The following is a 23249-nucleotide window of genomic DNA, read 5'->3' as shown; positions in this document are numbered from 1 at the left end:
AACTTGTAGAAGGGGAGAAAATAGTGGTTAAGGGAGGCTGCAGAGATTACAACCAGAAGATGGTAATAAACAAGCACAGGATTTCAATTAGGGGGATGAAAATTTTTTTCAGATCTACACAACAGATAGTTAATAATGCATTGTGCACAACTGAGATGTGATCTGAATAAGTTAATTTTAAAAAGGAAAGAAAAATAATAATGTATTGTGCATTTGAAAACTTCTATCAAACAAATTTATGCTCTTGCTACAAAACTGGACTTGATGAATAAGTTAATTAGCTTGATTTAATCATGCTACATCATATACATATAAGGTCAAGTTGTAGCATGAAAATATACAATTAACGTAAAAAATTAAAGCTGTCATTTGATAAGGAAGTTAGCTTTATAAAACATGCAAATCTTGGTACTGGGGGAAAATATCACAAAGAAGCAAAAGGAATTATATTTATTCATTTATTGCCCTATTTTAGAGAACACATCAGCTACTTAGGTGAAATTGTATGAAATCCTGTAGCTATTAATGATGATTTGCATTACATAACATTCTCAGAACACTGAAGGGAAACAGCACATGCCTGAGTCAAATGCAGACTTTCTGCTTTCCCTATAGAGAATGCAAACTACAATAGGAAGCTGTCAGCTGGGCTGTCACAGCAGGGTGTCAGAGGAGTGTGCCACTGGCCTTCCAGGCACAGAGTTGGTCCCTAAGAGTGGACATGAAACAGTCTTTCCACTCAGCAAAGTCTCCTTTATTCACTTGCGGGCATCTGCCCTGGAACAATGCTGGACTCAGATGTAGGGTACATGGCTAGTCAGAAAGAGATCCAGTTTGCTTCTTGTAGTTAGCTGCGTTTCATCGTTTTCTTTATCCAGGACAGGAAACTTGAGACTCTGGTGAAGACCCGTGGAGCTAAACCATTTGTTTTCCCAAAGGAGACGATGCCTGCTGCTGCTTTGTTACACACGAGAGGTCCTCCAGAGTCTCCCTGGGAAGTGAGAGGGGAGCAGGGGACAGAGATGTTGTTCATTCTTGTCCCAACCTCCCTCTCACGCCAGGATGCTCTCAGAGAAGCATGACTTGTATGCTCTGTTTCTAGGAGGCCAGAGGGCAGGCCTGGGGACCCTGGCTTCCCAGCCCTGACTGTGGGCATGGTTACTGCTTCACCTCCCTCCTGAGGCTGCCTCTGCCCTTTCCCCAGGCCTGTGAACCACTCTTCATGAAGGTGTGAGGGACCCTCATCGCCAGGCTGTTGTTTAAGAAAGTGGGAAGAGGTGAGTGGGCCTGATGTGGGCATGGAGGACAAGCCCATTGACAAAAGTGTGTGTCTGCTCTGAGGAGACACCTGGTTGTGGTATTGAGACACGCAGGAGCATAGCTTTCTAAAGCCTGAGCCGATAAGTCACATGTTGTGTTGCACACACCTCCTGATACACAAGCTGCCTACAGCAGAAGCTCCTTGTCAGCCCAGAAAGCCCTAGAAAGTTCCTGGTGCCTCTTGTTTCCATGAAAAAAAGATCACAGCCAGTGGGTAAAGGAGTCTCTTGACATTGGGTCTCTAGGTCCCAGAATCCTTTTCCCCTCCCACTGAGCCCAGAGAGGAGGGCAACCCAACTTACCTTAAAAGAAGCATGTTTGATCTTTGGGTCCCCCACACATATCTCACTGGCTTTCTTATAATAATCTGGATAGAGCAATTCACACTCCTGATCCTTCTGTACTGTCAGCTCAACCTCCTGTAACGTGTTTGCGTATTTACCCACTCGGTCCAACATTCCCCAACCAGCCACATAGCACACATCCCCTGGCTTCACGTGGGCATTGCGCCTGGGCAGGTTGAGGAGCCTCACAGCAGTAGTGGTCTTGGCCTTTCTCTTCAGCTGTTGGGAAACAAACAAGAGTCCATCTTATCATCTGCTGGCCTGAGACACCATGAATATCAGGATGGAAAGGAGAGAACTGAGCAGGATGCGAGCAGGAGGGGCAATCCCTGGGCACAGGTCTCACCTTTAAGAGCATGATGTCATTGAAGAAGTACTTAGGATTATACTCAGGGTGGGGAATGAATTTTGCCACAGGGATGATCTGCTGGGTCTGCTCCTGTGCCATGATGTTGTGGGCCCCCAGTGTGACTGTCATTGAGCTGTGCAGAGAGCAGAGTGGACACAAGAGATGTGCAGTCAGAGAGGATGCAGCCCAGGGAGGGTAGGCAGGGTGGGGCTCTAGCTGAGGGGACTTCAGGACCCAGAGGTTGCTCAGTATGGGACCTGCAGTTCCCTCCTTCTCAGTGTCAAGAGACTCCTGAAAGCTCCCTCTTGCTTCTAGGTAATGTTCCCTAGTTTTCACTGATTCTGAATGTGTACTGTCACCTCAACCACTGATTTTTTTTTTTACAAAAGTGCAGTTGATCAACCCAAGTGTGCTGCTGGCTCTGAAATTTCACCCTGTGACCTCAAATATTCCTAAAATTAGACTTCCATTTTCTTAGCCCTGCTGTCTAGTGAGCTCTCAGGGAAGCATCCACAGTAAAGGAAAGAAGCACCTGTGTGGGGGTCTCAGAGGATGGGGGCAAAGGCAGGATGCTTCTCCTCACCTTCCCCTGCAGTGAGCAGCTGTCAGCACGAAGTTGTCTTGCACCAGGAAGCCTCCACAGCGACTCATCTTCCCGTCTTCTTTCACATACTTAACAAATGCCATGTAGGGGCGGGAGTGGGGCTTGACCTCATGGCCCCCGATGATCTCCTCTGAAAGAAAAGGCAAAGATATGGGGTGTCTGGGAGCAGGAGATGAGGTCAGGAGGAAAGATTGGGAAGGGTGAGATAGAGAGTGGGACCTGCTTTCCCCAAGACTGTTGCAGACAGGATTCCTTGCACATAGAAAAACCTTTGCTGAATCTTAAGCCTCAGATCCTGCTCTGGAAGGAGTGGGTAGCACTTGGCCCCAATCCTGCTTTACGTTACATTAGGGGTAAGTTTCTCTCCATCATGCCAGAGGCTGAGTGAATCCAGGCAGTTCATTTCAAACTTTTGTTTGTTTGTTTATTTCCCAGCTTTGCCCACCCCCCCCCCCACCTAGCCTATGGAGATAAATTTTCTAACATTCTCCTATTTGTGGTTCAGTAAATGGTTTCTGTGAATTAATGAGTGACTTCTACTTAGTCAGAGACTTAGTAATGCAGTGCTGGTGGGGTTCAGATTCAGAGCCTAGCATTTTGAGTAGTGTGCAGGAAATTACAGAAGGAGCAGAGGACCTGTGTAAAGAAATGGAGAGACCAACTACAACTTCACAGCAGAGTCCTGTAGTGTACAGTGCAGGCATCTTGTCACCCTGGGCCTCTCTCTTCAGCAGGCTGAGCATGGGTTTTAACAATGATGGTAATATTCTTGTGCTGGTGGCCTTACCCATTGCATGCTGGTCATTAAAGCTTCTCTGTCTCTGGGCTCAAGGAAGTTATTGATGTACATTTTCTATCATTGAACTCTCTGCAACATGTTTTTTTCTAAGAACGACCCAGTCTCTACATGATGAAGAAAAGCTGGGAGAAGCCAGCGCCTTCTAAGCTTTCTGAGAACACCCCCACTTGTTGAGGATCTAGCCAGTGTCTCATTTCCAAGTCTGGATTCTGTAGGGACCTGAGGTTCAGAAAGCTACTACATGCACTGCCAGGAAAATTCCTGACTCCTGCTGAGCACAAGGACAGCAGAAGTGTCATGGATGGCACTACAACAGGGATGTTCACTCACCTGCATGACCTCCAAGTGGCAGGAGAAAGGCCAGGAGAATCAGCACTGGTGCCATCTTCCCAAGAAGGCTGCTCAGGTTGGAGGAGGGCAGAGTAGACACAGCTCTGGCCAGGGGATGAAGCAAGTGTGTTCTCAGTGGCCTCACAGGCTTTTAAACCTATGCAGCTCTGCTTGTGATCTGCGTCACACCACTTAAGGAAGTTTTCTGGCTTGGGTAAAAATGACACTGTCACCACATCCACATCCTATGAACTAAGCTGGGATAAAGACCAAGAAGGTTGATGGTGTGGAGGCTGTGCTTGAGGAGGCCTGAGACCCCAGGAAGTCCACAGTGACTGCACTGAGACCAAAGGGTGTCATTTCCTAACTCTTACACCCTTTTGCATTCTGGTGAGATGTCTTTTGTATCAATTTTTCTTCCTTTCCTCTCTCTGTCTCTCTCTGCCTCCCTCTCTCTGTCTCTGCCTCAGTCTCTCTCTCTTGATCTTTGTCTCTTCCTTTCTTCTAAAGTAATACCAATACCAGTTAATCCTAAGGACAGTTATAGCTCTACAATTACATTCACACAGTTCGATAGTACTAAGTGAGAATTGACAGCACACCACTTCTGGCTAGGCACTCCTGCAGATCATCTTCTCACTAACTTTCAAATGGACAGATCATACTGGGGAAGACTCTGTTAGAATAGTCTGGTAAGTGAATCTCCACTCACTCTGACTCTCCTGAAGCTGCTAGGAAGTCACAGAGAAATCTCAAAGCAACTGTTTTCCATGTGTCCTTTGATCACATGCTACTGCCATATATACAGTTAAGTATTATAATGAATCAGAAATGGCAGGTGTAATTACAGGTTTATTTGGTGTCGTCATGTATCTCATTGGCTTCCCTCTGAGGATGCAGTGGTGTTGTCTACAGCCCTGCCTAGCATTTTCTATAGACAAACAGGACCTTGTTACGATCTTGAATGATGGTTTGATGATCTAGCTCAGGAGTGAGAGAGACAGGGATGCAGCCCCTGAGAAGGATGAACGTGACTGGAGGGAGCTGAGAATCTGAACTAAGATCAGAAGATGCTGAGGCTGAGTGAAGTCAGCTGTGGGTGAAACAGGTTTCTCTTGCCCTGAGAACTGGTGTGTGTGTGTGTGTGTGTGTGTGTGTGTGTGTGTGTGTGTGTGTGTGTGTGTGTATCCAGGAAACCCATGGAGCTATCTTGATCCTGTTTTCTCATCATTATGTTATGTTTCTGGATGTTTTAATCTCCTCCTTTCATATTTTGATACCAATGGAAGCTTGATTTGTTTGAAATAAACTAAAATGCTGATATTAATTGGATTGAATGATCACATAGCGTACTGGTATGTGGCCTTTTTGCATTTCTGATCTTCTTTAAAGAGGCTGATTCTCCCACTATCAGCAGTTTATAATTTCAGTTGATCTTCTAGTGGTGCGGCCACTTCCTATTTCCCCATCCACTTTGGAAGGTCAGCTGGTTGTCATTGCTCAGGTCTTGTTTGAGCAGTCATGTTGTGGAGATCTCCTGGGAGTGGTTTCTTTGCCCTATCTAGAGGACATATAGATACAAGACTTTCAGCTTTTGATTATGAGTTTGTGTCTGTATTTGGTGTGTGCCCATGAGTAGAGGTGCTCTTGCAGGCCAGAGAGGCTAAAGTTACTAGTGGTGATGAGTTACTCAAGACGGCTGCTCAAAGTAAACCTGTAGCCTCTGCAAGACCAGCCTGTGTTGTTCAGTTTTCTAAGCCATCTATGCAGTCCTGTGTGCTCAGTTTTTAAGAGTAGTTGCTCACAAATGTAGCTTCTGTTAAACACTGGTGGTGTGAAGGCAGTGTGACTGTAAAGTGTCAGTAGCAATGTCTGAGAAGGACCTATAAAAGCCCATGAAGTTCATGAAGGGCTATGATAAAATATATATATTTAATTTGATTGAAAGATTGCAGTTCTATGCATTCCATTTGAAAACTTGGCAGGTACCATATTTATGGTGACTAAAAATGGACTTCTGAATATTACAGGATAGTGATAATATTTCTGGAAATATTGAAATCTCTTTCCAATTTCTGTCTCATTTCATTTTCTCCTTTCTGGGTGGGGGGGTTCTCAAGAACTGAGGTCAGATAAGAAAGGAATGGGATGTGTGGGATTTGGACACATTTGAGAAATTCAAGAAGAAACAATAGTTTAAAAAGGAAATAGAAAGAAAAACCTAATTAGTTTAATATACTCTTTCATGGAGCATGCCCATCACCTGTGTTTCTTCTTCGTTTTCTTATTTTTGGTTGTGCTGTTGCATTTCCTCCCATCATAATGTACTCATATGTGCAGGTTTCATTATGCTACACATTGGCTATATTCAAAATGTGAGACAGATAATCGGGTTTGTTTTTCTCTGATGTCTCAAGATATTACAAAAGAAAATCAGAAGAGATGATACATGACAGAAAAATACACCCTGTTCCTGCATAGGCAGAACTATCCTTGTGAATCAAATTTATACTACCAAAATTAATATATAAAATAAATTGAGTGCATATCCAAATTCCCATGTCATATTTCACAGGAATAGAAAAATATAAAAAGAGTTCACATGAGACCACAAAAGACCACAAATATCAAAACAATCCCAAGGAATCAGAAAACTGCTGGAAATGGTACAATATCTCACTCTAAATTATACTACACAACCATAGTGATAAGACAGCCTAGTACTGTTGTAAAAAATAGACAGAAAGATCAATAAATAAAACAGAGATTTTGGACATCAAGGGACAAGACAATGTCCACTTAGGTATTGACAAGGAACACCCCCAAAAAAATCTTTCAGAATAAAATTTCAACAAATGTGCAGGCAAATTGGACATCCACCTGGAAAGGAACAAAATCAGGTTCTTATCCTTAACTTTCTACAAAAACAATTCCAAAATGGATCAACAGCCTGAGTTTAAAGCTGGAAACCTAAACTTGAGCAGACAACACAGGGGAAATCCTCCAAGATATTGGGAAACGAAAACACTGTTTTTTATAAATAGAACACTAAAGTCAAAGGAACTGACTCAAGTATTAATAGGTGGGAACTCATGAAAATAACAATTCTGTACAGTGGCTGTCTCCTGACAGGAAGCCAAGGGTCCATTGTTTCAGCCCCCAGCACTGGAAGTCTCAGCTGTCCCAATCTGATGCTGGAGTTTCTGAGGATTCCTACAGAGCTGCTGGTCTCATCTGTTATGGAATCCTGAAGAAGTAGGTTCTCATACCAAGGAAGGAACAACAACAGTGTATATACAGCCAGAAAGTGTGACGGTAAGTGGAAAAAGTACACTCATCCTTTTTCCATGTCTCTTTTTTAGGATAGTACTAGAATGTGTGGCCCATATTTAGTGTTCATCTTCCGATTCAAATAAACTAATGAAGTAAATCCCTCAGATACTTAGGTTTTAGTTATTTCATTATTTCTAAATGCATTCAAGTACACAAGCAAAATTAGTCATCACAGACTATTATCCAAAATAGACAAAGGATTTCAGAAATTAAATACAAAGAAAGTAAAACTACCCCTCCACTAATGGGCATTGGAAGGGGGAAAAAAAGGAAAAGTAGAAGACCCAGAAAAAAAACCATCATACTATGGAAACTTGGTTTTTGACAAAGGAGACAAAACCATACAATGGAAAAAAGATAGCATCTTCAACAAATGGCCCTCATCAAATTGGATGTCTACATGTAGGAAAATGAAAATAGATCCATATTTATCACCATGCACAAACCTAAAGTCCATGTGGATAAAAGATCTCAGTATACAACCAGACACACTAAATCACTTAGAAGAAATAGTGGAAAGAGCCTAGAACTCATTGGCACAGGAGACAACTTCCTAGACAGAATAGTAACATCTCAGGCTCTAAGATAGGCAATTAATAAATGGGACCTCATGAAACTGAAAAGCTTCTGTAAAGCAAAAGATACTATCAACAGAACAAAAATGACAGCCTGCAGCTTGGGAAAGGCTCTCCACTAACCCTACATCCTAAAAAGGGCTAATATCAAATATATATATTCAAGAAATTAAATACCACCAAACCAAATGTCACAATTAAAAATGAGGTACAGAGCTAAAAAGAGAATTCTCAACAGGGGAATACAGAACAGCTGAGAAGCAATTAAAGATATGCTCAATGAGGGAAATGTAAGTCAAGCCAACTCTGAGATTCCATCGTACACCAGTCAGATTGGCTTAGATCAAAAACTCAAGTGACAGCACATGCTGACAAGGATGTGGATAAAGGGATACACCCCTACATTGCTGGGGGCAGAGTGCAATCTTGTACAACCACTTTGGAACTCAGTCTGGCACTTTCTCAGAAAATTGAGAATAGTACTGCCTAAAGACCCAGCTATACCACTCCTGGGCATATACTCAGAAGATGCGCCACCATAATACATTTGCTCAACTACTTTAATAGCAGCCTTATTCATAATAACCAGTATCTATAAACCACCTAGATGTTCCTCAACCAAAGAATGGAATAGGAAACTGTGGTACTTTTAGGCAATGAAGTATTATTCACCTATTAAAAACAAGGAAATCTTGAAATTTGCAGACTAATGGACAGAACTAGAAATGATCAACCTGAGTGAGGTAACACTGACCCAGAAAAACACGCATGGTATATACTCACTTGTAAGTGAGTATCAGCCCAACATCGATGTCTTCTGAGAGACTCCATCCAGAGGAGGGAGTCAGGATAGATACCAGAACTCACTGCTGGACTCCTGGGGAAACCCTGTGAGTGTATGGAAGAATGGGGGGATGGAAGGACACAGAGGGTTCAGGAGCCACACAAGGAGACCATCAAGGCTGGAGGAGCTGGACACAGGGTCACTGCAGAAACTATTGCACCAACCAAGGACAACGCATGCAGTAAACCCAGACTCCATGTTCAGAGCTAGCCGACTGACATCTCATTCTCCATCCTTGTGGGGAAGCATGATTGCATATGACATGAACTCTGGTGCTCCCAATGTGACCACTTCCGCTTGGTGGGAGCTACAGGTGGCACAAAGAGGAAGGGGAAACAGGCTACCTGGATGAGTCCTGATATGCTGTAGCCATACGGTGAGGGAGGAGGCCCCCTTCTGTCGGAGGTCTAGGAGACAGAACAGGGCAGAAGAGGGAGAGAAGGTGGGAATGGGAAGATAAAAGCAAGGTGATAACATTCAGGATGTAATCCGAATAAATTATAATAAATTTGAAAATAATGAAAGATTCAACATCCTCAGCTATTTGAGATATGCAAATCAATACATTGAGATTCCATCTTACACCAGTCAGAATGACTTAGATTAAAAAAAAAAACTCAAGTGACAGCACATGCTGACAAGGATGTGGAGAAAGGGGAACCCTCCTCCATTGCTGATGGAAGTGGAAATTTGTACAATCAGTATGAAAATTAATATAGTGCTTTCTCAAAAAATTAGGAATCAATCTAACTCAAGGCCCAGCTAAACCACACAAAGGGTGCTCCATCCTTCCAAAAGGAAACTTTCTCAACTATGTTTATGGTAGCTTTGTTTGCAATAGTTAGAACTGGTTAAAAAAAAAAAACTAGATTTCCCACCACATAAAAAGACTGTTAAAAAGATGTGTTAGTGTTACTCGGCTGTTAATAAACGACATCATGAAATTACAGGCAAATGGATGGAAGTAGAAAAAACCCTACCCAAGAGAACCAAGACCTAGAAAGACAAACATGACCTACTCACAAACATGACAGGATATTAGCTGTAAAGGATCATCCTGCTACAATCCACAACCCAGACAGCCTATGTGACAATGGGGCTCAAGGAAAGAATCATGGATCTCCATGGGAAGAGGAAATAGAATAGAATTTGCACATGACCTGGAGGTGGGTGGGGATGTGAAGAGGAAGAATCAGGTGAGGGAGGGGCAATGAAGGGAGAAAGCCCTAAGAAGTCGACTGGTTGGAGCACTTGAAGGGTGATGTGGAAACCTAGTGAACTAGAAACTCCCTGGAGGCTATGAGGGTGACATTTGCAAAGACTCAAAGGACTGCAGCTTATGGAGCCTTTACTGTCTGTCTGTAACCAGACAAGACTTCCAGTGGTGTGACTGGGACACCAAAGCAGCCACAAAACCTTTGACCTACAATTTTACTGCCTACATGATGTGCTGGGGTAAAGGTGGAGCAGACATTGTGGAGAAACCACCAATGAGTAATTCAACTGTAAGATAATACAATGAGTGGAAGCCTGGTAAGCTTATTTTCATAAAACAGAATCCCATGCCTGACACTGCCTGGATGGTCAGGAAACAGGCCAGGTATCCCTGAGACCAAGGATAGAACCAACACAACTGGGCCATAAAAACAGAAACCAATGAAATGATTCCTAATGACAGCCTGCTAAACTTATATATGGGTGCTTTTCCCAGTTGTCCTTCAGAGAGCGTCATCCAGGAACTGATGGGAGCAGTTGCAGTGACTCACAGCCAAACCCTAGGCTGAACTTGGGGGGGCAACTCTCTGAAATGGTTGAGGAAGGATTTTAGGAGACAAAGGATGCAAAGACCCTAGAAGACCAAGGCCCACTAAATCAATGAAGCAGGATTCATATGGGCTCAGAGAGACTGAAGTGACCATCAGGGAGCCTGTATGGGACTAAACTAGGTCCTCTGCATAATGTTATGTCTGTTAGCTTGCTGTTCTTGTGGGACACCTAACAGTGAGAGCTGGGGCAGTCTCTGACTGTTTTGCCTATGCTGGGGCCTTTTTTCTCATGCTGGGAGCCTCCTCCAGTCTTGGTATGGTGGTTTGTGTCTAATCTCATTTTAACTGTTTAATCTGTGTTCAGTTGATAATCCTAGGAAACCTACCTTTTTCAGCAAGGAAATGGGGGAGAAGTGCATCTGAGGGAGGTGTGTGGGGCTCGGGGAGAAGTGGATGGAGGAAAATGGTTTTCAGGGTGTAATGTATGAGAGAAGGAAAGAAAGTATAACTCACCAGTGCTGTTGTGTAAGGAACTTAACAGGGTCACCTGGGTCACCATGAAATATCTTTTAGGCCAACTGCAGTGGCAGGGTCACTGGTTTGAACATCAAGCAAACTAGAGCCTCTCTGCTTGCCTTTCTCCTGCTCACCTCTTTCTATGAGGGCTCCACACTGGGTACAGCTGAAACCACAGGGTTGGAGGGTTTACAACTTTGCTTCAACTTCACACAGTGCATTCTGAAGCCCAGGCACATGGCACTGTTAGAACATGCAGAATTTAATCCTATTTTACAACATGGTTTTTTTTGTTTATTCCAAACATAGATCCATTTGTGGCACATTGACCTGTCTAGTGAAATTAAAGGATGAAGGTGAAGAAGGAGTCTACTGAACACCTGATACAAAGCCAGTGACCTACAAGTGTTAGTTGATGATGTCAAAAGATACTTGTAGCCTAGCATCCCTTGGCTCCCTCAGGATCACAAACTGCCATATCACCATGTGACCAGCAGGGGGAGGCTGACCAAGGATGTTGAAAAACCTGAGGGCATGGCAGAGCCACTTTTTGCAGGGAAGATTGGCCTAGGTGGGAGGTCTGAGCATCAAGTGATTGGCACCACAAGTCTACCTGGGATATGAAGTAGAGGAGAGTCAACAGTGCTTGGAACTTATAGATAGAGGAGTGAAAGGCTGGCTTAACCAGGCCTGGGGAATGTGGGGCTGGGGGTAGTCTATTGGAAAACACTAGCAGGCCAAAAGGGATACAGAAGTTGAGTGTTTTCTGTTCCGGGCTGGGAAACAGTACAGAGGTGGTGCCTGGGCCTTCAGAGGAATGTCTCAGCCTTCTAGACTGCAGATAGTTCGGATGGTGAGAGTAGCCTGCCCTGCTAGATACCAGGAGGTCCTGGAATAGGACACTGAAAGGGTGGCACATCCATAGGCTCCAAATTCGCAGATAAAAATCTCCCTCCATCCATTGCCTTGCTTGTACGGCTCTCTGGCTAGTGTTCTTGGCATGATGAAGGTGGCCTAGAGATAGTAGGAATTTCCTACATCCAGGAAGAACCGTTTCTGGAGGGCTAAGTACAAATATGAGTGACTGAGTGTAGGACACCGCCGCAGTGCTGTAGCCTCCTGAGGACTGCGTTATGAGAAAGCCAACCTTGGGGAGTTGAGAATTAAAACACGATCATGATGGGATGCTGTAGCACACACTTTTAATTTGAGCACTAGGAGAGCAAAGTGGGGAAGGTCTCTGTGGGTTTAAGTTCATGGTGGTTTCCATAGCAAATTCCAGGCAATTTAGAGCTATACACTGAGAGCCTATATCAAATGTTAAAACATAAAGCAATCCTTACTGCCCACCATGTAGAGTGATAACAGTGCGGAAATGTGCAGTCTGATGTTCCAGTGAGTGGAGGGGCTGAGGAAGGAGGAGGAAGCAAAGCCTAGAACTGACAGGCGATGGCTGCCTGGACCAGTGAGATGCACAAACCATAAATTGGCTCAAATAACAAACAACATCAGTTACATGCAATCAGGGGTTTATTTATTAACAGTTTTCAGCCTTTACTGCCCACTCCATTCGGTTGTTGTCTGTGGCCAGGAAAGCTGGTCATCACAGGTGGTTTAACACCTGCTAGGGGAGCTTCATGTTTCTGCGTATCCATGGCAGGAAGGGGGAGATTTTAGTGATGATGTCTAGAGTGGTGTTCTTGGTAGCACGAGCACAAACTCCGTAGGCTCTGTTTTCACACACAAGGGGTCCCCCAGAGTCACCCTGTGGGCAGAGAATGGAAGACCTAAGCTTAGAACCCCATATCTGCTCTTGCTCTCACTCCTGGCAAGGATAAGTGTCAGATAAGGGTGAGACAGGCATTCCAACTTCCCTCAGTTGCACAGCTCCAGGGAAGTCTGATTTTTTTTTTCTTATAGCACAGTGCAAGGCTTTCCCTAAAGTCCTCATGGATACTCTGGGATAATTAATACAGATGTGAGATGACTGATGTTTCCCACCTCATACTGCTGTTAGCTCCAAGCAAGGGACTAGCAGGGGCACTATTAGGCTGTCCCTTCTCTGAGCTGAGGCTTGAGAGTCTGGCCATTCTCACAGTCAGGCATCTTACAGGCTCCTCTCTCCCTATATTTTGTCTGTTAAATGTTTGAACATCACCTTGAAAGCCAGTTGTATCTTTCGGGGGTCTCCAACACATATCTGTGTTGTCTCTGAATAGTGAGGGAAGCGTTTCTGGCATTGCTGGTCCACCTGGATGCTCAGTTCAGCCTCTTGTAGGACGTCAGATGCTTTAGTAGCATCGAGGGATGTTATCCCCCAGCCAGACACATGGCACTTCTTCCCTGGCCTCACCCGGGCATTGGCTCTGGTCAACTTGAGGAGCTTCACAGCTTTAGTCCTCTTGGCCTTTCTCTCCAGCTGATGGGAAGAGGGAGTAAAGACCAGCTCAGCCAGGAGCCTGCTGCCCTGGGCCACACAAAAGCCATGATGGAAGGGAGGGAAGAAGCAGGATGAGCAGGAGGGGAGGGGAAGAGCTGCACCAGGAAGAACACAGGCAGCAGGGGTGGGGTGGGAGGTGAGGGGTGAGTTGAGGAATGTGGGTGGACTGGGCACAGGTCTCACCTTTAACAGCATGATGTCATTGATCTTGTTCTCAGAATTATAATCAGGGTGGGGAATGGCTTTTGCCACACGGATGATCTGCTGAGACTGCTCGTGTGCCTTGATGTTGTGGGCTCCCAGCGTGACTTTCATTGAGCTGCACAGAGAGGAGAGTGGACATGAGAGATGTGGAATCAGGGAGGATGCAGTGCAGAGTGGGTGGGCAGGGTGGAGCTCTTCCAGAAACACGGAGAACACAGGATAGGCAGGGAGGGGATGTGAGGACCCAGGGTGCTCAGTGTTGACTTACTACTCCCTTCCTCTCAGCATCATGAGACTCCTGGAGGCTCCCTCTTGCTTCTAGGCAATACTCCAAAGATTCCATCGACTCTTAACCTGAACTTTCAACCTCAACCACTGCTTTAGTTTGCCAGTGCAGTTGATTAACGCAAGTGTGCTGTTGCCTCTGACCTTTCACCCTGTGACCTCAAATATTAATGTTATCAGACTTCCTTTTTCACAACCCTGCTTCCCAGTGAGCTCCCAGGGGAGCATCCACAGTAAAGGACAGAAGCTCCTGGGGGAGCGTCTCAGATAACGTGAGCGAGCTGCATCTCCTCACCTTCCCCTGCAGTGAGCAGCTGTCAGCACAAAGTTGTCTTGCACCAGGAAGCCTCCGCAACGACTCCTACTCCCATCTTCTTTCAGAGACCTAACAAATGCCATGTAGGGGCGGGAGTGGGGCTTGACCTCATGGCCCCTGATGATCTCCTCTGAAAGAAAAGGCAAGGATATGGGGTGTCTGGGAGCAGCAGATGAGGTCAGGAGGGAAGATTGAGAAGGGTAAGATAGAGGGTGGGAACTGCTGTCCCCAAGACTGTGGCAGACAGGGTTCCTCACACGTAGAAAAACCTTTGCTGAATCTTAAACCTCAGATGCTGTTCTCAGAAGGAGAGGGTAGCACTTGTCCCCCAATCCTGCTTAGAATTACAGTGGGGGTACATTTTCTCTCCATCCTGCCAGAAGCTGAGAGGATCCTGGGCAGCTTCTTTGTAACTTTCTTTGTCAGTGAGTGTCATTTTCTCAGCTTTTTCCCTAAGCCTATGGAGGTGGATTTTCTAACATTCTCCTATTTGTGGTTCAGTAACTGCTTTCTGTGCATGAAGGAGTGACTTCTAGTTAACCAGACGGCTGGTGATGCCATGCTGGTGGAATGCAGAGCCTGCGATTTGGAGGAAATTATAGAAAAAGCAAAGGACATGCAAACAGCAGTGGAGATACCAACTACAACTACACAGCAGAGCAACTGTAGTTTGCAGTGCAGGCATCTTGTCACCCTGGGCCTCTTTCCTCAACAGGCTGGGGATGGATGTTAACAGTGATGGTAATATTCTTGTGCTGGTGGTCTTACCCATTGCATGCTGGTCATTAAATCTGTTCTTTCCCTGGACTCCACTAAGTTAATGGTGTATATTTTCTGTCATAGAACTCTCTGCAACATCTCTTTCTAAGGATGATTCAGTCTCCACATGAAGAGGAAAAGCTAAGAAAAGCCAGTGCCTACTAAGCTTTCTGAGAACACCTCCATTCCTCACATCTTGTTGAGGATCTAGACAGTGTCAGATTTCCAAGTCTGGATTTAGTTGGGTCTTGAACTTCAGAAAGCTCCCAGGTGCAATGCATGGATCATTCCTGACTCCTGCTGGGCAGAAGGTCAACAGAGGTGTCATGTGATGGAACCTTTCCAATAGGACTGTTCACTCACCTACATGAGCTCCAAGGGGCAGAAGAAAGACCAGGAGAATCAGCGCTGATGTCATCTTCCCAGGAAGGCTGGTCAGGTTGGAGGAGGGCAGAGTAGACACAGCCCTGGCGAGGGGGATGAAGCAGGTGTGTGCTCAGTGGCCTCACGGGCTGTTAAACCTATGCAGCTCTGCTTCTGATTTGTGTCACATCACTTAAGGAAGTTTTCTGGTTTGGGTAAAAATGACCCTGTCACCACATTCACATCCTATGAGCTAAGCTGGATGAATACCAAGAAAGTAGATGGTGTGGAGGCTGTGGTTGGTGGCCTGAGACCCCAGGAAGTCCACACTAACTGAACTGAGACCAAAGTGTGTCATTTTCTAACTCTTATACCCCTTCCCATTCTGGTGATATGTCTTTTGATACCAATGATATTTTTCTTCCTTTTCTCTCTCCTCTCTCTTTGTGTCTCTCTGTCTCTCTGTCTCTATCTTTGTCTCTCTTTGTCTCTCTCTCTGTCTCTGTCTCTCTCTGTCTCTGTCTCTGTCTCTGTCTCTCTCTCTCTCTCTCTCTCTCTCTCTCTCTTCTCTCTCTCTCTCTCTCTCTCTCTCTCTCTCTCTCTCTCTCTCTCTGTCTTTCTCTCTCTGTCTCTCTGTTTAAGTTGCTATCAACAACCTGTTAGTCCTAACAACAGTTACAGCACTAAGGTATACCTGCACAGTTTGACAGTGCTCAGTGAGACTGGATACTGCTCCACATACAGCTAGGCAGCCCTGCTGCACATCATCTCACTAACCATCAAGATGACTGATCATACTGAGGAAGAATCTGTCTGAATAGTCTGATGAGTGAATCTTGACTCACTCTGACTCTCCAGAAGCTGCTAGGAAGTCACAGAGAAATCTCAAAGCAACTGTTTTCCATGTGTCCTTTGATCACATGTTACTGTCATACATAGTTAAGTATTATAATGAATCAAAAATGGCAGATGAAACTACATGTTTATTAGGTATTGCCATGTATCTCATTGGCTTCCCTCTGAGGATGCAATGGTGTTGTCTACAGCTCTGCCTAGCATTTTCTATAGACAAACAGAACCTTGTTAAGATCTTGAATGATGGTTTAATGATCTAGATCAGGAATTAGAAAGACAGGGATGCAGCCCCTGAGAAAACTGAACTGGACTGGAGGGAGCTGAGAATCTGAGCTAAGAGGACAAGATGCTGAGAACTGTGTGACGTCAGCTGTGGGAGAGACAGGATGCTCTTGCACTGAAGACAGCTGTGTTTGTGTGTGTGTGTGTGTGTGTGTGTGTGTGTGTGTGTGTGTGTGTGTATCCAGGTAACCCATGGAGCTACCTAGATTTTGTTTGCTCATCACTACGTTATATTTCTGGATATTTTAATCTTCTCCTTTCATATTGTGGGACTAATAGAGGCTGTTTCCTTTGCTATGAACTAAAGTCCTGATATTAATTGTATCAAAATTACTCACATAATCTACTGGTATAAAACTTTTTGCATTTCTGATCCTCCTTAAAGAGATAATTGGTTTTGACTGTACGTTACTTACGCAAGGTATAATGAAGGTTGATAATTCCCCTGAAAAGGAACTGTATATGAATAGCAGGATATCTTCACAGGCAGACATGCAAAAAATTCTTTCAGCATATAATAATCTCAATTATATGAGTGCAGGAATGCCTGAGTGGATGTAGCAATGGTCAATAATGTGCTGTTTAGCCAATCAGTTGGGCAGAAGGACAGGGAGTATAAGGTGGGACTTCCTGGAGAGGAGGAGGAGCCAGGGGTTGACAATTGAGATGAACAGTTGACAGAGGGGTTGGTGGAGAGAAGCTGCCCAAGGACAATCAGATTGGCAAGTGCCTAGAATAGAGTAGGTTATGAGGACATAATATTAGATTAGTTTAGTTTTACTTTACTAGTACATTACTAGTAGTTTAGATTCTGCCCAGCGTAGTGCTACCAACTTTGAATTACACTTCAGTTTCTTTGTGTCAGCTATTGGCTTCCTAGGCCATACAGATACATATCTGCAAGAAAATGATGCCCAATGAATTTTGTGTATCCACACCCTTGAAAACCCATACTTTGATATAGTTTGGTGGTGGAAATATCTCCCAAAGAAATAACGCAAATAATAGAGACTGCTGTGGTCACTCTCCAAGTCACTATGGCAGAAGGCCCCTGGATCCTTTTTAGGCTTTGTTTTTGCTTTTGTTTTTCAGGGAGAACAGCAGAAAGCTGGGACACGCAAAGCTAATTTACCAAAAATGAGAAGTTAAGAAGAAGCCAAACTATTTTCCATAGAGTTGATAGCGGCTGGAATTCAGAACTCATTAGCTGCAAGATGTTTGTCAGCTTTCTCTGGAAAGGGTCCACCTATGCAAATTAGCAATAACTGAATTCAAAATAATGGTGGACAGGCTTTTGCTTACTGAAGCCTAAATTGGAGCAACTGACCCAAGACTTAGTATTTTTTGTTAACTTTTGAATTTTATTTGATATTTCTATAGATTTTGACTGGAATTGAAATGAAATATTTGTGCAGAGTTGTCATGTCATACACCCTTAATCTTAACACAATAGAGAAAAATACAGGCTGATCTCTGTGAGTTCTAAGCATAATCCCCTACTGATAAGTTACTTGCAGACACAGCCTAGGATTTAAATTGACAAAATTTTTCCTTACATTTTACTATGTAAGTTCCATTTTCTTAACAATTGATTATATGTCCTTACTGATTTAAAGGATGGATACACATTAATCTTAGGTTTATGTAAAGAAAATGATGTAACTGCTCTGAAAAAAAAGGCCAGCCAATCTCCTTAAAAATGGAGCTTCAGCCAGGCGTGCTGGCGCACACCTTTAATCCCAGCACTCGGGAGGCAGAGGCAGGCAGATCGCTGTGAGTTCAAGGCCAGCCTGGTCTACAAAGTGAGTCCAGGACAGCCACAGCTACCCAGAGAAACCCTGTCTCAAAAAAACAAAAAAAAAAATGGATCTTCAGTTGGGAAAAGGGATGGGAAGGGGTAATTGGCCTAAGAGATACATTCTGTTGGTCTATGTAAGGACCAAGGTTGGGTGGGGAGACAGACAAGCAAGCTGCATGCCTTCATATGGTGAGTTGTTGTGTCACTGCTCTGGAAGCCAGCTTATCCCTCTAAACATGAGCTACTTTCATGGGGGACAGGTGACGGCCACACCAGATGCAAAAAGACACCGAGGACTTACAGGCGACAAATTACACATCAGCATCGATCTGCTATGGAGAGAAAGAGTGAGACAAAAACACTTCCACAAGTGCAAAATCCCAGGTACTAGATGCCTCAGGTAAGATTAATGCCTTCTTTTTTGCTCAGGGCAACTGGCTTGTCTCTAAAATGAGATACATTTTCTTGGGAAACAGGTAGTGGCCTGGCCATACGTCAGGCAGCATAGAGCCTAGAGAAGGACATTCAGAACTAAAAAGTGAAAATGTCCCTATGGAGATAAGGTATGAGAAAAAAATGCCCTCCACAAGTGTGAAAACCCGGGTACAAGATGCCTAGGGTATGTATAAGTTTATTTAAAGCTTAATGCCTTGTCTTTTGCTCAGGGAAACCACCTTGTCTCTAAAAATGAGACACATTTTCTTGGGAAACAAGTAGCATCCTGTCCTATATATCAAGCAACACAGAACCTAGAGAGGACATTTAAAACCATACAATCTCATTTTCACTTCAATTAAATAAGGGTTGTACAGTCTTTGGTAGTGGTAATATTATACTTCCTCCTTGAAAGAGGTCAAAACGAAACAGAACTGGATGAAAGGGAGACTGCTAATTTAAGTCAGTCTGTATGTACAAGAATTCAAACTACAGAACCAGCTTTGATTGCTCTGTGCATCCTGCTCACCTCATGCATTTGTAGTTGAAGAACTGTATAATGTTTGTGAGAAATTATATATTTTCAGAACAAAAGAACCAGACACTGGCGCTGGATCAGACATGACAGGATTCATCCTCCAGCATGCTAAAATGATGAAACCCTGCATTCTTCATGATCCAGACACAAGTGCTTTGGTTGCTGTTCGTCATCAGAACAGACGATCTCCCAGGACAGCTTCAAAGAAAAGCTCCTGGTAGACAATTGGTCCAGCACTTCAAACTGTCTCACACAGGACTTTTATTAAGCCTGGAATTTCAACATTTAGGGACTGGACTACAAATGCTGTCTCTAGCTTGTTTAACCATTTTACCATTTTTATTTCAGCCCCTACATAGTATTATTCATCCCAAATCAGCCAGAAGAAGCCTTAAAAAGAGGACTATGTCCATTTCCCTTAAAGGGGCTTTGGGTAAGGTTTCGAGCTATGGATGTCTGTTTTCATTGGGAGTTAGTTACATTACTATTGGTCTTATTCAGAGAGAGAGAAGGAGATTGGACTCGGGGATTTCTCTCTGAGAATATAGAAATGCATAAGGATGATATGACAAGACGTAGATTATTGAATCTACTCCTCAACTTAAGGCCTAATTTGTTACTCACAAGGTTATTTTTTAATTCATTGGTATAGAATGTTATATGTTGATGTAACATAAGGTTTATCTTTAACTCATTGCACTACTCAGTTTTACCACAAGAATACATATTCTAGGTTCAATAGATAGGTAAGGTCTTCAAAAACCTCAGAGACCTCCAGAATATGGCATCTAAAGTTTCTTATTGTTTTGAAAATGAGACAGGTTTACTGTCTCCTGGCAGGACTCCAGGTTTCCTGGCAACACCCAGCCTAACTCAAAGAAGGTAATGAGCATTGCAGAACCTCCTCACGGAGATAGCTTCAAATGTGGCAACCCACTTGGGGAAAAATTGGCAGGCACCATATTTTTGGTGACTAAAAATAAACTTCTGGATATTACAGAATAGTGACACTATTTCTGGAATTATTTAAATCTCCTTCCAAATTCAATCTTCTCTTATTTTCTCATTTTTTTCATGTGGGGTTTTCAAGGACAAAGGTCAGATGAGAAGGGGATGGGATGCATGGGATTGGGATGTAAGTGAGAAATTCAGTAAGAAACAATAAAGAGTATAAAAAAGAAATAAAAAACAATTACTTTAATGTGCTCTTTCATTGCTCTTGCCCATCGCCTGTGCTCCTTCCTCGTTTTCTTATTTTCATCTTTCTTGCTGTCTTTTCCTCACATTATACTGTACTCATATGTGCAGTTTTCATTATGCTATATGTTGGTTTTTCAAAATGTGAGAGAGAAAATGGGGTTGACTCCTCTGAAGTTTCAAAATATCACAAGAGGAAATCACAGAAGATGATACAGGATAGAAAGATACTCCTTGTTCCTGAATAGGCAGAAACAGCCTTGTCAGTAAAATTTATACTGCCAAAATTAATATAAAAAATTAATGGAGTACATATCAAAATTCCCATGTCATATTTCACAGGCTTAGAAAAATAACAAAAATATCAAGTGGGACCACAAAAGACTACAAATACCAAAGCAGTCCTAAGGAATAAGAACACTGCTGGAAATATGACAGTATCTCATGCTAAATTGTACTACACAACCATAGTGGTAAGGCTTCCTGCAAGTGGTACAAAAATAGACAGGAAGACCAATGAATAGCACAGAGGTTTTGGGCATCAAGATGCATCACAATGCCCACTTAATTGTTGACAAGGATCAAAAAACAAAAATTAAACAACAACCAAAACAACATTTGAAAATAAGTGTCCAACAAATGTGCTGACAGAACTGGACACCCACCTGGAGAAAAGCAAAATTAGATTTTTGTCCTTAACGTCCTACAAAAAACATTTCAAAATGGATCAAAAGCCTTACTTTAAAGCTGGAAACATAAGCCTTAGAAGAAAAAACAAGGGGAATCCTTCAATATATTGGTAAAAGCAATATTTTTTAACAGAACACTAAAGGCAGAGGAACTGACTCAAGGATCAACAGGTGAGACCTCATGAAAATAAAATTCTGTGCAGCAAAAGAAAGAATAGTGACAGCCTCCTGACAGGAAGCCAAGGGTCCAGTGATTCCGTCCCCAGGACCAGATGTGTCAGATGTCCCAATCTGCTGCTGGACCTGAGGATTCCTACAGAGCTGCTGGTCTCATCTGTTATGGATTCCTAAAGAAGTGGTTTCTCATACCAAGGATGGAACAACAACACGGTATACACAGCCAGAAAGTGTGAGGGCATGTGGAAGAAGTAACCCTAACTTTTTCCATGTTCTTTTATGTAGGCTGATGCTAGAAGGTGGGGCCTAGACTTAGTGTATACCTTCCACCTCAAATAAACCAATGAAGAAAATCCCTCACTAGTGTGCCCAGAACCTTAGGTTTTAGTTATTTCTGAATGCAGTAAAGTAGAAAAACAAAATTAGTCATCGCAGACTATTATCCAAAATAGACAAAGAATTTCAGAAATTAAATACCAAGGAAGTAAAACTTCAAGACCACAAATGAGCATTGGAAGGGAACAGTCAGGTTTTTAAAAAAAAAAAGGGGAAAGTATGAATGAAAGAAGAAATATTTAATAACTATTCTTTAGAAATGTAGAATATCAACCTTTGATTTCTATTAGTAGTGAGTTTTAGTAATAAGTACTGCCTGGTATTAGCATAAAAATAGACATGTTGATCTGCAGAATTGAATGGAAGACCCAAATGTAAATCTGAACACCTGTGGATAGCTGGTTTTGATAAAGAAATTACAAATATACAATGGAAAAGAAAGCACCTTCAACAAATGGTGCTGGTTTAACTGAATGTCAACATGTAGAATGCAAATAGACCTATATCTATCACCCTGCACAAAACTCAAGTACAAGTGGATCAAAGACCTCAACATGACTCCAGATACACTGAACCTGGTAGTACAGAGTGGGGCATAACCTTAAACACATTGGCAAAAGAGATGGCTTCTTCAGCAGAACATGGATACTTCAGGTACTAAGATCAACAATTAAAAACTGGGACCTCGATGTCAGCAAGATGCTGCCTAGCCCTGAATAGCCGCTCTTCTGAGGAAGCAAGAGACTCATCCCTCTGACAATGACTTGTTTATACCATACATGCACAAGTGTCTGTGGAAGCCAGAGAGCACTGGTTCTCCTGGAACAAGATATCAGACATGGTTGCTGGGAACTGAATTCTGGTCTTCTGAAAGAGCAGGACATGCTCTTAATGCTTGAGCCATCTCTCTAGTCTCTCTGTGCTTCCATATGAACTAGAGTTCTGTGAAGAATGCCATCTACATTTTTAGCTTTCAACAGAATTTATCTGACATTTCCAAGATTTGTATTTTGGGGGAAGTTCCAAGATGGTGATGACGAAGACACTCAGTGTCTGATCTGCAGGGAGGAGACCACAGATGCTACTGGGAGCCATGGACCGCAGAATCTGGGGATCACTGGGTGAGAGAGATGTGCACAGTACAGACCGTGGGTGGGTATGACCTTGTGTCATGCAGTGGCCCATGGAGGATAGCAGTCCAGTCCCCGCCTGCAAGCTGCAAGCTGTGAGCTGTGGCCTTGCTTGGCAGCACAAACTTTGTATTTGGGACTGAAATCCTGGCAGGAAAGCATCAGAGATCCTGGCCCAGGGAAGTCTCGGGTAAATGGGTGGATCTGTCGTCAGACCCCGCTATCCACTCTGTGTCAGTCCACAGAAAGTCCAGGTGGCACACTGGGGCCCAGACAGCTGTGGGAACATTGCTCAGCTACAGCAGGGAGGTCTGAGACCAGAGACATCCAGCCACCATGCAGTGGTCTAATACCAGAGATGCTATCAGGAGTCACTGACCACAGTAGCTATCTGAGCAGGGCTGTGCAGGAGCCTAACTGCTGGCCCCAGAGGACAGTCCTAGCACAATTGGTCACAACAGACCCAGTGTAGCCAGGCTCCCCAGCCTAGGAAGGACTCAGGTGCTCTTGGTGGGGCTTAGCAGGATGGAGGAGATAGGGCAAAAATCTACCCAACCACAAACAATCAGAAGGCAGTATCTGCTCTCCTCTCTCTCTCTCTCTCTCTCTCTCTCTCTCTCTCTCTCTCTCTCTCTCTCTCGGAACCTAGGCCCCACTACCTAGTT

At 43.6% G+C, this 23249-nt stretch overlaps 2 protein-coding genes across 2 annotated transcripts; both read right to left on the bottom strand.

Annotated features, from left to right (window-relative positions):
- Nucleotides 1–409: 409 nt before the first annotated feature.
- LOC311589640 (granzyme C-like) lies at nucleotides 410–3878 on the bottom strand. The gene is made up of 5 exons (XM_084768200.1): nucleotides 3747–3878; nucleotides 2597–2747; nucleotides 2011–2146; nucleotides 1623–1883; nucleotides 410–991 (listed from the first exon to the last, which is right to left on the bottom strand). Exons 1-5 carry the CDS (start codon nucleotides 3799–3801, stop codon nucleotides 848–850), a joined length of 747 nt encoding a protein of 248 aa, XP_084624326.1. The 5' UTR covers nucleotides 3802–3878; the 3' UTR covers nucleotides 410–847.
- Nucleotides 3879–12316: 8438 nt separating this feature from the next.
- Nucleotides 12317–14131, bottom strand: LOC311589650 (granzyme E-like). The gene is made up of 4 exons (XM_084768211.1): nucleotides 14005–14131; nucleotides 13404–13539; nucleotides 12939–13199; nucleotides 12317–12545 (listed from the first exon to the last, which is right to left on the bottom strand). The coding sequence occupies exons 1-4, from the start codon at nucleotides 14106–14108 to the stop codon at nucleotides 12405–12407; spliced, it is 642 nt and encodes a 213-aa protein (XP_084624337.1). The 5' UTR covers nucleotides 14109–14131; the 3' UTR covers nucleotides 12317–12404.
- Between the last annotated feature and the right edge of the window lie 9118 nt (nucleotides 14132–23249).

This window comes from Acomys minous, assembly GCF_964271855.1.
Source record: "Acomys minous genome assembly, chromosome: 18".
Taxonomy (NCBI): domain Eukaryota; kingdom Metazoa; phylum Chordata; class Mammalia; order Rodentia; family Muridae; genus Acomys; species Acomys minous.
The sequence above is the reverse complement of the archived record's forward strand: the minus strand, read 5'-3'. Positions and strand labels throughout refer to the sequence as shown.

Bases quoted from the DNA above. Each gene is read 5' to 3' on its own strand.
- LOC311589640 (XM_084768200.1), bottom strand. From the start codon at position 3,801: ATGGCACCAGTGCTGATTCTCCTGGCCTTTCTCCTGCCACTTGGAGGT. The intron at 2,147-2,596 runs GTGAGGAGAAGC...CTCTCTGCACAG, and splicing joins GCTGCTCACTGCAGGGGAAG to CTCAATGACAGTCACACTGG. The intron at 992-1,622 runs GTAAGTTGGGTT...CTCACTTCCCAG, and splicing joins TCAAACATGCTTCTTTTAAG to GGAGACTCTGGAGGACCTCT.
- LOC311589650 (XM_084768211.1), bottom strand. From the start codon at position 14,108: ATGGCATTTGTTAGGTCTCTGAAAGAAGATGGGAGTAGGAGTCGTTGC. The intron at 13,540-14,004 runs GTGAGGAGATGC...CTCTCTGTGCAG, and splicing joins GCTGCTCACTGCAGGGGAAG to CTCAATGAAAGTCACGCTGG. The intron at 13,200-13,403 runs GTGAGACCTGTG...TCTTCCCATCAG, and splicing joins ATGACATCATGCTGTTAAAG to CTGGAGAGAAAGGCCAAGAG.